This window comes from Mauremys reevesii, linkage group 2 (genome assembly GCF_016161935.1).
Source record: "Mauremys reevesii isolate NIE-2019 linkage group 2, ASM1616193v1, whole genome shotgun sequence".
NCBI lineage: Eukaryota > Metazoa > Chordata > Testudines > Geoemydidae > Mauremys > Mauremys reevesii.
This window is the reverse complement of record NC_052624.1, coordinates 271,817,369-271,831,491: the sequence shown is the minus strand read 5'-3', so window position 1 is coordinate 271,831,491 and position 14,123 is coordinate 271,817,369. Positions and strand designations below refer to the sequence as shown.

Below are 14,123 nucleotides of genomic sequence, written 5' to 3'. Positions count from 1 at the left end.
AGGTTATTTAAGTTTAGGAGAATTGTTCATTCCAAAATGAGACTATGAAATAAGCCAACATATACACTGGATAAAGAACATTACTGGCTTGCATTTAGAATATATTTGTGATTTTGTAGATTTGCATATTAAGCATTTTTTTCACTACTGTGATGCCCATGCATTATCCTTCTCATTTTTGAATCCTTTTTTATTTAGCAGGAGTTATGGAATGTTGGCTCAGCTGTCAAATGTGTTTTGTTTCGTTCCCAAGGACCATTATTCTCCAAAGTGATGATTTGAGTCTGGAGGTGGTACTACACGATCTGCATGCAGCAGAAGTTTTCAAACAGTCCCTAGGTCACCATTGCTCCACAGCAATTGCTCCCTGGTGGTCTGCAGAATTTAAACATTTTGAGAACCAAGCAGTGGGTGGCTGGGATAAGAGTTGGCCTGGGAGATGGTGTCTCATATCTCTGGAATGAGAAACTGGAGAATCACCATACAAAGTGAAACTTGGACTGAATAAGTTTCAGACAAGTCACTGCATATTTGTTTAGTGGAAAAAAATAGAAAGAAATAGTCATTTTGTTGGCTGGTATTGTCCAATAACAAGACTGTCACTTGCAATAAGAGTCCTTTAAATCTTTGATATCTAGAGTCATGTCACACAAAAACAAAGGTCACAGTAGTGGAAATCAAGTGAGAGAGCTGGAAGGACCTTCTTTCATTTAAACTCACCTCTTCTTATAATGAACTACTGAAGCTTAGCTCTGGATCAACCCCACATTGGTGATGAGTATATAATATAAATATGGAGCAGATCTTCCCACTCACACCCACTATAATATGGGATTACTTGAGATTAAGTGGACAGTTTTAAACAATTAAATCTTTACGTGATACATTTCCCAGATCACACTTGAAGGGAAAAATTAAATCTAATCACAACCATCAAGTCACTATTGATGTCTCCATAATCACTGTTAACAGAGCATGTTTGGCTGAGCTATAAAATTAAGATCTGGGGTTTCATATTTTTAAGTTTTCTAATCTTTTTCATTCTGATATGATTTAGCCACTCACCATAAAAGCGAGACAGAGAAATGATGACCTCATTTCCCTAGCTTTGTATCTTTTTCTTATATCTTTAGGCAATAAATCTTTTGATTCCTCTGTTATTGTTTTGACTGCTTATTGAGCAGGATGTTAATCTTGAATCCAGGAGTGCTATATAGTGAATTGCTGTCCTCAGTAAAATCTTTGGAAACCTAGATCCACGCAGATGGCTCTAATTGCTCATTCACTGGCTAGAGTCCCAGCCAGCAAACAAAACTTCATGGATAATTTTATTATTAATGCATTTCAACACCACTGGTGAAACTTGGGCCTTTTTGGAGTCAATGGGAGTTTTGCCATTGACTTCAATAAGGCCAGGATTTTACCCAATTTCCAATAAGACAGTGTACTGTATTACTTACCTGTGATAGATTTGTGTACCTATAGTAGATACATGTTCACATCTTCTCTAGATACCTACATGGGGATCAAATATTTAATAATGGGCTCTTCGATCTTGCAGAGAAAGAGGTAACATGATTGAATGGCTGGAAGTTGAAGCTATTCAAATTCAGACTAGAATTAAGGCATACATTTTTTAACAGTGAAAATAATGAATAATGAACAGGTCGTGGTGGATTTTCCATCATTGACAATTTTTAAATCACAATTGGCTCTTCTAGGAAGTGATACATTTGAGGAATTCTTTGGGGGAAGTTATACAGTGGATCAGACTAGATTTATCACAATTGTGTCTTCTGGCCGTGGAATCTCTGAATCTCTGTGTGCATACCTCTTGATTCCCACCCACAACACACTGTCAAAGCTTATATCACTTCATTATTCTTGGACCTCCATTTTTTTTGTATAAACTTGCTGTTTGCAAGTTTCCTGCTTCTCTACAATGTGCCACATCAGGATCACATTCCTACTGGCAGCTTGTAATGGGATGAGTAAGAAAAAAGAAAACAAAATCAGATGCAATACTGTGGCCTAAGCATCCGATGGTGGCAACAGACGGGCAGTACCAAGTTACAAGTCTATGCTCAGGGATTTGCCTAGCCACGCCCAGACAGGCGTGTTTCTCCTGTGATCGCCATCTTCACGGTATTTCACTGAAGGGAACTGTGTGTGGTCTTTGCCTAAAGCTGAGAACTCACTGGTTGTTATGGTTACTGTCAGATGTATGTGCAGAAATCTTTTTAAGAGTTATGTAACATGTAGAACATGGTGTTCCAAAGCTCCTGGAAGTGAAACTGATCTCCAAGGTCGGGGTGGTTCTCACAGCTAACTCAATCCAGAGTTAGAACAACTGACATTTTTTGACCTGGCCCAGCTGAGGGTTGACAGCCTAGACAAGGGACAGGCTTAGATCTTTACAAAGCATAAAAGAACCCAAGACAAAGATCTTAGATAGGGCGACCATTGGGGTGAACTGAAGTTAACACAAAACCCAGGTTATGAAGTGAGACAAAAAGTCTGGAACAGTATAATAGGAGAAAGAAGGGCACAAGACGGCACCCATTTTGGCGGCAACACTGTCAGTGGGACTGTCTCATGGAAAGTGGATCCCAGCTCTCTCTGCTGGACAAGCGACGTATGGGTGAGAAATACCTTATCAGACAGGAATGAGATTTGTTTATATGGGTAGGCTCTAGACTGTTTTTTATATTTCTTACATCTATAAGCATACGTTTCCAGTCCTTTGACTTGCTTCTATTTTTGAATCTTTGTCAATGGCTTGTGGCCCAGCTGTGACTGCTAGCAACAAATATCCCCAGTGGCCAGTGATGGGGCACTTAAAGGGGAAAGCTCTGAGTTACTACAGAGAATTCTTACCCAGGTGTCTGGCTGGTTGGTCTTGCCGACATGCTCAGGGTCCAACTGGCTGCCATATTTGGGGTCGGGAAGGAATTTTGCCCCAGGTCAGATTGGCAGAGACCCTGGGGGTTTTTCACCTTCCTCTGCAGCATGGGGCACGGGTCACTTGCAGGTTTAAATGGTGGATTCTCTGTGACTTGAAGTCTTTAAATCATGATCTGAGGACTTCAGTAACTCAACCAGGTTAGGGGTCTAGTACAGGAGTGGGTGGGTGAGGTTCTGTGACGTGCAATGTGCAGCAAGTCAGACTAGATGGTCCCTTCTGACCTTAACATCTAGGAATCTATGAGATGAACGTCTATGTGTTTTTTCTAAAGGAACAATCAAGTGCTGTGTGAACGGAGGTGAACCTAGTGAACTGGGAGGCAGGGCTTCCACGGAGGCAGCAAATGTGTGTGCACTATGAAGTCAAGGGACCGGGCACTTGAGTGTACAAAATGGGGTGTGCAGACAAGTTGGGACTTGTAACCTGGGGCCAGAGCATAACTCCGGCAGCTAACTCTCTCCATAGATTTAGCAACAAGTTATCTCTGCTCTGCCCCAAGGAGTTACTTAGGGAACCTAAAGGTTGAGGTATGCAAATGGCTGGCCTGCAGAGGGAAAGGGCAGGGCTTGCTGAGACCAGAGTGAGCTGCTCGTGTTGCCAGCAGCCAGTGGCTTTGGGTGAGTTTCCCCCAGTGGGCATGGATAAGGCTCCTTCGCACCGTAAGAAGTGGTAGCAATTCACCCTGTACCCCTTGGTGACCCCAAAGGGACACAGATACCCAGTCAGTTTGTCTATTTTGCAGACTTCTTGGTGCTTTGGTATAAATGCTGACCTTGTACGTGGCACTGCTACTAGCAGTCCATCCCACATTAGGTTTCCTTTCATTGACTAAATGACTTTTTTAGGGTTGCAAGTAACAAATTCTGACTTTTAGGTTTTTTTGTTTGTTTGTTTTTTGCAGTTTTATTGCACACTGGTCTTACATCACAAAATACAGTTTCTTTTGGCTTAAAATTATTGCTGGCAGACTACTTTGCTGTGTTTCACTTAATAATGCACATGTATTTACACGGAATGTTGCTGCATCTAACTTAAGCTTTCATGATCGGAAAGGTACTGCAGTAATGGAAACAACTGTGCCTGTATTCCGTGACACTGTCACACAGATGTACAGTGACATGATTAACCAATCTAAAATGCAGTGTGACATTCTATTTGCTGTAAGCCACCTTGTCTTCCACGGACTGGCTCTGTGTGTCTTCAGAATTAAATGCTACACCTGGTTCTTCACTGGGACTGCTTTCCAGAGATTGCTCTCCATTAGCTGTTCTGCCTGAAACCACAATATACATAGGATTAAAATAAATGCAATATTATTTCATTGATGCAGCATTTGAACACAGTGGGCTAAGAGCAAAATGCTTCATCGATGATATTTTAATAACATTTTTATGCAGATGTAAACTTCCCAGTCAGCTAATTTGCATTTAGCAGCCCACACACAGACTGCATTGCAGAAATTACAGATTGCTTAATGATAAAATTAATGATCAAGGTGTTAACATGCTCTAAGTAACTGTCACTGGAATGTAAACCTTAATTTGCAGTAATTCTGTGGTGCAGTCTTGACCCTCCTGTGTCAGAAGTGGAGGTTGCCTCAAGAAGATTATAAAAAGTTGTTTTTGCTTCCCCCTCCCAGTGTAGCTTAGCCGGCATGCGCTCACATGCTTGACATTCTGGTGCGCTGACACCACATGCTTGCCTCATACTAATGGAACCTGTCATTCAAAGGATTTGTCAAACAAAACGGTGAAAACAGAAGTAGTACAACATGTTTGACTAAGTCCGGAAATTCTCTCAGTCAGTCTTGAACCACGTCTGATCTGCTCACAAAACTAGGGGTGGTTCGTTACATCTCTGCTATGGCTCCAAACTGTCTCTCAAAGCTTTAGGTGAACATTTTTGCTGTAGTCTGAGAGCCCTCAAATCTACCTATTGTGCAGGAGGGGGAAGTTTCCTGTGCAGGATCGTAGCGTTAGTCAGTGGAATTGACCCGGTCATGCAGATGGAATTTGAAGCCCTTGCAACTATCCCTGGATACCCACAAACATTCCATGGCTATTTTTTGTGGTTAATTTCAAGTTAGTAACATGGGCACTGGAAAAAGCCATATAGTACTTTCCATTATGCACGTCTCACTTCTGGTTTTGGTGAACCCCGTGCAAACCCATGGGAGCAATCATGAACCTGAACACAAAATATATGTGTGGGCTCACTATGAAATTCAACCCAGAAAACTCATTTTGTTGAAACAGACACCATTTCAAATTCTGTGATCTGCCTGACCCCATTTGAACTGTTCCCTACCTACAGTTTGCAAACCAGTTTCAAACCAAACTTGGAAGCGTTCATACAGCTTTGGTTACAAGTCATTTACAATGAAATAGACTCAGAATCTTCTCAATATCTTGCCAATGGCAATGCTAGTAATGAAATAATCCTTTCCACTATTTATAGAAAGAGTGTCAATAAATTATCTTCAAGTAAAGATAATAAGACAGCATATATTTGGAATAAATGTAACTATAAACACAGATGTTCCATTGCCCAGTGCTATGGTCTGGGTCAGATAATGAAACACCTATTTCAAGGTGGAGAACTTTTTATATTATTTCAGATTTATTTCATGGAAGTGAAATTACGGAGAGCAGCTCAGCTGTGTATATGCTCAGCCATTTCTAATCCAGCCGTGAATAACTTTAAATACATGCAACTACAAATTTTCAGCTAATTCTATATGCTGGAGGCTTGATTCTAGAAGGCACTGAGCACTGACTTCAGTGGGAGATGGGAACACCTGACAGAAGCACTCAGAGCCTTGCAGGATCAAGCTCTAGATATTGCCGAAGAAACACTGATTACTGCTAATTTGACATTTCTAAGATACATCATTTTGGGGGAGGAAGTAAAAGTAGCAAAGAAGCATGAAAAGTGTTCTACAAGCTAATTACACCCATTTGTTGGTTTATGATCACCTATGGCCAATGATTTGGCCAATTCACCTCCAGTTTGGCCAGAAAAATTGTGTTCTCTCCTTCTAGACCATACATGTGAAATTTGATGGGGAAATGACTCTGGTTTGAAGATTTTGGAAGGAGCGAGGCAGGCAAAATTGGATTTAGAATGGAAGCCTGTTTACAACCTTAACTATGGAGAGGTTACCCCAAACTCCTACCTTCCCCACCTATCTATGCACCCGCCCACACATATGACCCTCATCACTGTAGTATCTGAACATCTCCCATTAGTTAAAAGATGGTGATGTTCCATACGTTTCACTTTCACAACACACCAGCAATGGTTGCACACAGGGCTTTGCTATGTTTTCTCTGATCAATGTGGACAAGGATTTTTTTCTTGTAACTATTATAATAAACCTTTATTGTAGACCATATGATGGGAGATGAGGGACAATGTGCTCAATGCAGTTGTTGTTGACATAGTTTCAATTTTAGTCCCTCTTCTGCAGTCTCAAGAGAAGTTTTAAAAACAAGTTTTAAGAAAAATTATCCCATTACCACACCGATCAGCACAACCACGTTAGCAGAGGCAATCTGTGAAAACTATTTGCTAGCACAAAGGGAATTATGGTGTAGATAGGGCCATAGCATGGACAGGACTTTAAACAGAGGCTTCAAGCCCTATTAAAGCAGCAAAGAATCCTGTGGCACCTTATAGACTAACAGATGTTTTGCAGCATGAGCTTGCATCCGAAGAAGTGGGTATTCACCCACGAAAGCTCATGCTGCAAAACGTCTGTTAGTCTATAAGGTGCCACAGGATTCTTTGCTGCTTCTACAGAACCAGACTAACACGGCTACCCCTCTGATACTTGAAGCCCTATTAAGTGACAGAATATTATCTACTTACCAGTAGAAGCTTTGAGTGTTTTGATATAATCAGACCAGAAGGAACATTCTGCTCTTTTCAGTCCTTTGCGATTTGGCAAGGAAACAGTGAATTCCTTATAGTTATCACCATTAGCGTGTGACAGGAACATGGGCCACGGGGACACAGCTCCAGTTAATTTTCTTGAGAAGTTATGAGGATAGTTCGGATTTCTGAATGAAGAAATAGAAAAGATTACTAGAAAACAGTGGCATAAACATCACCAGTTTATAATCTGCACAGTGTATGATGGGGATTGGCTGGCTCAAGGGACCGGAACTTTTCACTTCTGGGTCACTGGGTCAAATTCAAGCCTGGTTAGCAAAAATGTTGGGCATGGTCATCTGATAGTATTTGGTGATCTATGATCAATTCGTACTGGACAAAACATGCATCACTCAAACACCATCAGGGCTAGCATGTTCACTGGCCACCTCAGCAGGCTTCAGACTCAAGACCATCCTCTGAAACTCTCAAAAGGGGCACAGAAAGTGGCAGTTTCCAAGTGAAGACTCCACACAAGCATCTCACTAATATTTCTCACACACAGAATGGGCCCACCTGACTAGTGCAGAGGAATATTCACAGAGTGGTGTGACAAAGCTTGCGCCACTACTTCCTGTGCTTCTAAAAGAGGACTCCAGGCCAAAATGACCCTTGTCTAACCCTATGGTTCTATAGTCAGATGTGGCTGCCTAAAGTTAAACTCCTAAAACTGGATTTAGTCACCAGTCGCTCCCATTTATTTGAATGGAATTTGTGCATGCTCAGCACTGCTAAAAGTCAGGCTATTTTTATGTAGGTGACTGACTATTTTATGCATTCAGGTTTGGCCACAGCCTTCTAACATTACTGTCCGAAACCTTACACATCTATCTAGATCCTACTCCTGTGACTGGAGACTATTTGAATAAGGGGAGAACTGCACCCTAAATTTGCTTTTGACTATATATCCCCACCCCACAAGATAGTAGATAGTACTTTAAGGTCACTCACTTACCCAGATTTTATGAAGTTGCCTATATACTGCATTATTTTTAAGGAAAGGCTCTTTTCTTCCAGAGTAAATTGTTCTTCATACTGTGGGTGGAACGGCAGTCCAAAGGCGTACTGAACATCAGGCAAGAGCTCCAGGCCTGAACTGAAAAATACACATACAAAAAAAGTAATGACCCCCCCCTATCCATTTACTTTGGGGGGTGGGCAGAATAAAAAAAAATAAAATTAAACATCATATTAAATTTTTCAAATCATTAAAAAATATTAAGATAGTGTTCAACTCTTCTGAAAACAAGCCATAAATATACACAAACGAGGAAGTGGAAGCAAAGAGAATTTACAACAGATTCATTCAGGAGTCTGGGGGAATGTGCTACAAGAGGGAGTGGTGGAAAAAAGGAAGACAAAATTTGCTGAATTAAGGCTGCAGATAAGAAATGGCAGAAGGAACAAAAAACAAAACAAAAAGAAAGCACTTGGCTGTTACTTAAATGTTCAATAATATTCGACCTGCTGTGTCACCAGGCCTCTTCCAAAACAAAGCTCAAAGAGGAGAAACCAAAAGGAAGGGTGACATGGACTGTGGCATTAATGATGGAAGAAGAAATCTCTGTTTATTTCAGAGACTTGGGATGAAATCCTGGCCCTACTGAAGTCAACGGCAGTTTTGCTTTTGATTTCAGTAGAGCCAGGATTCCATTTGTTGGGTCTTTGGAGTCCAATACAGTTTCTCTGTGGGGAACCTGGGGTGTAAATCTACCTTGCACTAGCCTGCCTGCCGCACAGTAACCAGACCCTGATGCCGCACTAAACAGTTCCCTGGTGCGTTTTGATCTACTTCCTTTCAAAGCGGGGTCAAAGTGCACTACCAGGGAACTGTTAGTGCATGGAAGCAGGGTCCACGTGCCCAGCTAGCATGCAGCAGGCTAGTGGGAGGTAGCTTTGCATCCCAGCTTGCTGGGCGCTGTTTGTGTAGACAAGCCTGGGGATGTTTATGCAAATTTCTTTTAAACATAGTTTTATTCTAGTTTCTTTGGTTGGGGTGAGGAGAGGGGAGTTGATCCCTGCAGCCAAGTTCTCCTTAAATTCTGAATGGTAGCCTAGCAAACATGCTGTAGATACCGCTGTCGGTCAGAGTAGGCATCTGCAACTCTCTTTTACTGCAGTGGATTCATTCCTGCATGCAACATGGAGTGTTCCAGCAGCGACAGAACTCTGGGCAGGCAGGATGATGCCAGACTTCCAGGACCTAATAGTTTGGGATATGTACTAGTATATCAGGAGACCAACCAAAATAGGTTGCTCAGCAGAAGTAATCTTCTAGTAAAGCGGTAACAGAATTGTGCTCAACACAGAACTGTGGGTCACAAATCAGAGATGTCCTTTTCCATACTCTGTCTTGGTCAAATATTGATAACATCAAGGCAGTCCGCAGCAATGGATTTTGGAGCAAGTCTGTGATGAATAAAACCTAGAGCCACTCAGCAAGATTCTATCTGTGAGTGGCTGCACACCGTTGCTATCAAAAGCAGTAGCTGGGGACACAACTGAAACTACTTTATTTATGGACATAAAGTGCTGCAGCATTGATAAGTCCCAGATGCTGCCTCCCCTGGAACAAGGTTTGCATTTCAAACCACCCTAGGCAGGCAGACTGAATGGAAGATGACTCTCTTATAGGCCAGGGTCAGAGGGAAGGTGGTGCTACTCTGTCTCCAAATTCTCTATTTCAAAAAACATCCACCCATCCTACTAAATGAAACACATCTTTGCTCTTATTTTCCTTAGTCCTATCATAAAACCTCAATAATACTTAGCATCTGGAAACGGAATTATTTACAGATTTTTCACTAAAAAAGTAGGCCCGACACTAGATTAAAGCATATTTTTCTTCTCCAAATGTTTATAAAGGATGAAGCACGATTAGAGTTTAATAATTCTGCTTTAAGAATAACTTGCTTGGCCTTCTACATTTCTAGCAATGTTTGGCATCAGTGCTGCGGCCAAAGTAGTAGGTACTTAAAGGAGCCGTTATGTTTAAGAAAAAGAGTCTGTTTGGAATATAATGGCTTCCATCAAATCAGTGATGAGGTAGTTAAAGGGCAAATTCATCCATTTAATGGAGTTACTCCAGGGATGAAATTGTCTCTCAACAGAAAACAGGCAGGTTGTTCCCCGAGGCCTCTCACACAATGAGATGATGTTCTCTGCACTAGTAGTTATAGATACGGAGTTAGATCGCAGTTTAAGAGCTTGCTAAACATACTTCTATGAACATAACTACCGGTAAGTAGGATGTTGTTTATTGTTCTTGTCTGACAGTACTGCTCTTTGGCCAGTGGGTGTCAGCACTAAGAGGTCAGGGAAGAAAAGACAAGGTTGAAGGAGAGGGAGGGAGGGAGGCAGTGTGAGTGTGTCTCCCAGATGACCAGGCAGCAAATATCTGTGGAGCTTTTCTCTCCCATGGGCAAAAATCTTCCCCAAGGGTTTGTATTGCCACTCATCACCACTGGATCTGAGTGCAAAGCACTAGAGACAGGGCCACCCAGAGGGGGGAGGAAAGTGGGGCAATTTGCCCCAGGTCCCGGGCCCCGCAGGGGCCCCGTGAGCCCTGGCCCGGCGGCAGTCCAGGTCTTCGGCAGCGGGGGGCCCTTCAGTGCTGCCAAAGATGCGGAGCGACTGAAGGGCCCCCCGCCACCGAAATGCCACCAAAGACCCAGACCGCCAGGTGAGTACAAGCGCAGCAGCTCCCCTGCTCTGCCCCAGGCCCCCTGAATCCTCTGGGCGGCCCTGACTAGAGATTGCTAGGAGCACTAGAGTGCTAAGAGATCGTGAATGACCTGGGGTCCAGCAGGAGCTCTGAACAGACAGGAGATCAACATTACTTAGATTTCAAAAGCCTTTGAGGTCAGTCCTAGGACCAATCCTATTCAATTTATTCATAAATGATCTGGAGAAAAGATCTCACAAAACTAAGTGATTGGGCAACAAAATGGCAAATGAAATTTAATGTGGATAAATGTAAAGTAATGCACATTGGTCAGGAAAAAGATCTTGGAGTTATCGTGGATAGTTCTCTGAAGATGTCCACGCAGTGTGCAGAAAAAGATATTCTAGCACTAAATGATTAGGGGTTTAGAGAAGGTCCCCATATGAGAAAGATTAAAGAGGCTAGGACTCTTCAGTTTGGAAAGAGAAGACTAAGGGGGGGATAGAGGTATATAAAATCATGAGTGATGTTGAGAAAGTGGATAAGGAAAAGTTATTTACTTATTCACATAATACAAGAACTAGGGTCACCAAATGAAATTAATAGGCAGCAGGTTTAAAACAAATAAAGGAAGTTCTTCTTGACTATAACAATGTTTAAAAGGGGACTGATAAATTCATGGTGGCTAAGTCATAAAATGGCTATTAGCCAGGATGGGTAAGAATGGTGTCCCTAGCCTCTGTAGGATGGAGATGGATGGCAGGAGAGAGATCATTTGATCATTGCCTGGATGGACCTTTGGTCTGACCCGGTACGGCCTTTCTTATGTTCTTATGTTCTTATGAGATCAGCAGCTAAGAGAAGCACCTGAAGCAGCCACTGACTCCCTTTGCAGTACAAGGGAAGCGGGAAGCTGAGTGTCTGTAACAACCGGTCTATAGTTTCCCTGTAATTAATTCATTAGTTCTTCCAGGGAGTATTTCTTTGCTGTCACTTCCCTTGCAACACTCCCCCTTTTCCAGAGGGCTCCCCACATTAGCTCTTAACTGGCCTGCTTCCATCCTGATTCTAAGTGGGGAGGTTCAGAGCCCAGTGGGGGGTGATTTGGCGGGTGTCTTTAGGAAGGACACACCGTAAAGACCAACAGTAAATGGGACTTTTAAATAATATGTTTTTAGGTGCAGACATTCAAATTAAAATATATCCCCCCCCAAACTGTTGTTTATAAAACAGCACCATCTAAAGAAACCTCTTTTAAAGCAATACACCAGTTATATTAACAAACCTCTGCTGAAGAGAGTTAATTGTAATGATATATGTAATGCGTGAAATCCTGGCTCTATTGAAGTCATGGGAGCTTTGCCACTGGGTTCAACGGGGCCAGGATTTCACCCAATAATATTACTATGTATAGCACTTTTCAGTCAAGGATTTCAAAGCATTTTCCAAACATGAATTGACTCAGCATGATACCTCTCTTATGAGATAGGGTATCTGCTTTACAGATTGCTAAACTGAGCCACAGAGAAGCTAAGGACTGTATTGTACTATCTGTATTGAACTGTACTTTGCTCAGTGCTTGATTTCAGTGGAAGAACTCCCAGAGTTGGGCACTACTCAATATACGTAAAGCCAGCTGGCACAATCTGGCACTAAGAGAATTCCCCAAGGTCAACCAGTAATTCAGTGGCAGAGTCAGGTGTATAATTCAGAAGTAGAACTGGTTGCGGATTTTTCAATGAAATATAATTTTCCTCTGAAAATACCCATTGACTCCAAATGCATTGGCTTTGGCAAAACTGTCCTTGAATCCAGAATGGAATTTCTGAAAAGAGAGAGAGAGCGAGCCCCAGAATAGCCTTGGGCAGGGACTTGAAGCTAGATCTCTCACATCCCAGGTGAGCGTACTAATCACTGCATTAGTGTGTATTCAGGGATGGGGGTCTCAGTCTCTTGCAAATGCTAAAAAATCTATTTTTCATTCTCATGTGTGGAACAAAAACAAATGTCAAAACTTCAGAATTATTCATGAAGCAGACTTCTTGTTTTCTGTCCAGCCCTACTCAGGACACACAATTAGAACAGGAGTGTGAGATGCAACAGACCACAATAGTTTCTTTGAGCAGGATCTTAGCTACACATACAACTGTTGTTGTCCATTCAAATTCTGACTCATTCTGTATTATTTCCCCTGAGCTGATATGCAGATAATTCTGAACTTTATCCATGTCCTGTATCTAGTTCATTATTTCACTCTAGAAAATCAGTTTTGGATTGTACAGTGGTTTGAATTTTAGATGAATGATGGACTCTCAAATGGAACCCTTCTCTTTTGTTACTCTCCATCAAATGTTCCTTAAGCCTATTATCTAACAATTTGAGCTAATCTTACAACATTCTGAGTCACATATTCTTCTACTTTTCAGCTGGTTTTATGACATTTTTTTTGGTTTCTTTAAAAAAAACTCCATCAGACAAAGATATAATCCAACATAAATCAATGTTGCAATTCAAAGGCAATAAATTTTAAACTATTTTGCAATCATTCTAAAGTTGAAAATAACAAGATAACTATAATTCTTTAGTGAGAACTACTGACAAAGCAGGGAAATAACTTAGTTGAACTAAACCTAGGTCATTAGCAAACTCACCAAAGGGATGCTTATTTGCAAAATGTCTTTTTGACTGCATTGAACAATGATGATTAATATTGTCCTCCTTGAAAGGCAGAGATAACTATTAACAGAATAGACTTAGAGTAGTCTAAGCTATATGACTTATAACAGGAAAGACACGTCTAGCCGTGTTTCCATTCCATTTTGCGTTGTTAAATTCTTATTCATAACTACACAACGGGAACAAATACATGGGGATTTAAACCGGGGGCGAGGTGGGGGAGTGCCATAGCTCAGATAATGTGTGGATGGAATTTAGTTGATATCCTCTCCCCAAAATTCATTCCATCTTAATCCGTGTGAAGAGCTTGACCCAGGTTTCCTGATATGGCATTAAGTAATTTATAGGCAATAAAAGTCCCCTGCTTCTACATTGTTTTGAACTTGCTCTTTTGGGTAGTGAGTGTGGTAGGACCTGGGTGGGGGAAATGCAAAGCAATGAGAGAGTCCGACGAGACGTTTGAGGCAAACATGGAACAGCAGCTGATTTGGAGAAGCTTAGGGTACGTCTGTACTACCTGCCGGATCGGCAGGTAGTAATCGATCTATCGGGGATTGATTTATCGCGTCTCATCTAGACGTGATAAATCAATCCACGAATCAACGCCCATACTCCACCTCGGCAGGAGGAGTAAGCAGCCTCGATGGGGGAGCCGCGGCAGTCGACTAGCCACCGTGAGGACGGCCAGGTAAGTCAAACTAAGATACTTCGACTTCAGCTACGCGAATAGCGTAGCTGAAGTTGCGTATCTTAGATCGATCTCCCCCCCACCCCTAGTGTAGACCAGCCCTTAGAGTTGGTATGATCTTCAACCCTGCCTTGGTTTTGGCTGCAGACATTGAGCAAAATCCTGCAATGCCGTGTGGTATCAAGCCAGACCTATGT

At 42.0% G+C, this 14,123-nt stretch overlaps 1 protein-coding gene across 1 annotated transcript in view; it reads right to left on the bottom strand.

Annotated features, from left to right (window-relative positions):
* Nucleotides 1-3,868: 3,868 nt before the first annotated feature.
* Nucleotides 3,869-14,123, bottom strand: part of TG (thyroglobulin) — a 219,399-nt gene continuing 209,144 nt past the window's right edge. The window contains exons 46-48 of the mRNA XM_039523028.1: nt 7,854-7,994; nt 6,836-7,026; nt 3,869-4,238 (exon numbers count right to left, since the gene is read on the bottom strand). Coding sequence (XP_039378962.1) covers nt 4,117-4,238; nt 6,836-7,026; nt 7,854-7,994 — 454 coding nt within the window. The 3' untranslated portion in view covers nt 3,869-4,116. The remainder of the gene's footprint in view (nt 4,239-6,835; nt 7,027-7,853; nt 7,995-14,123) is intronic.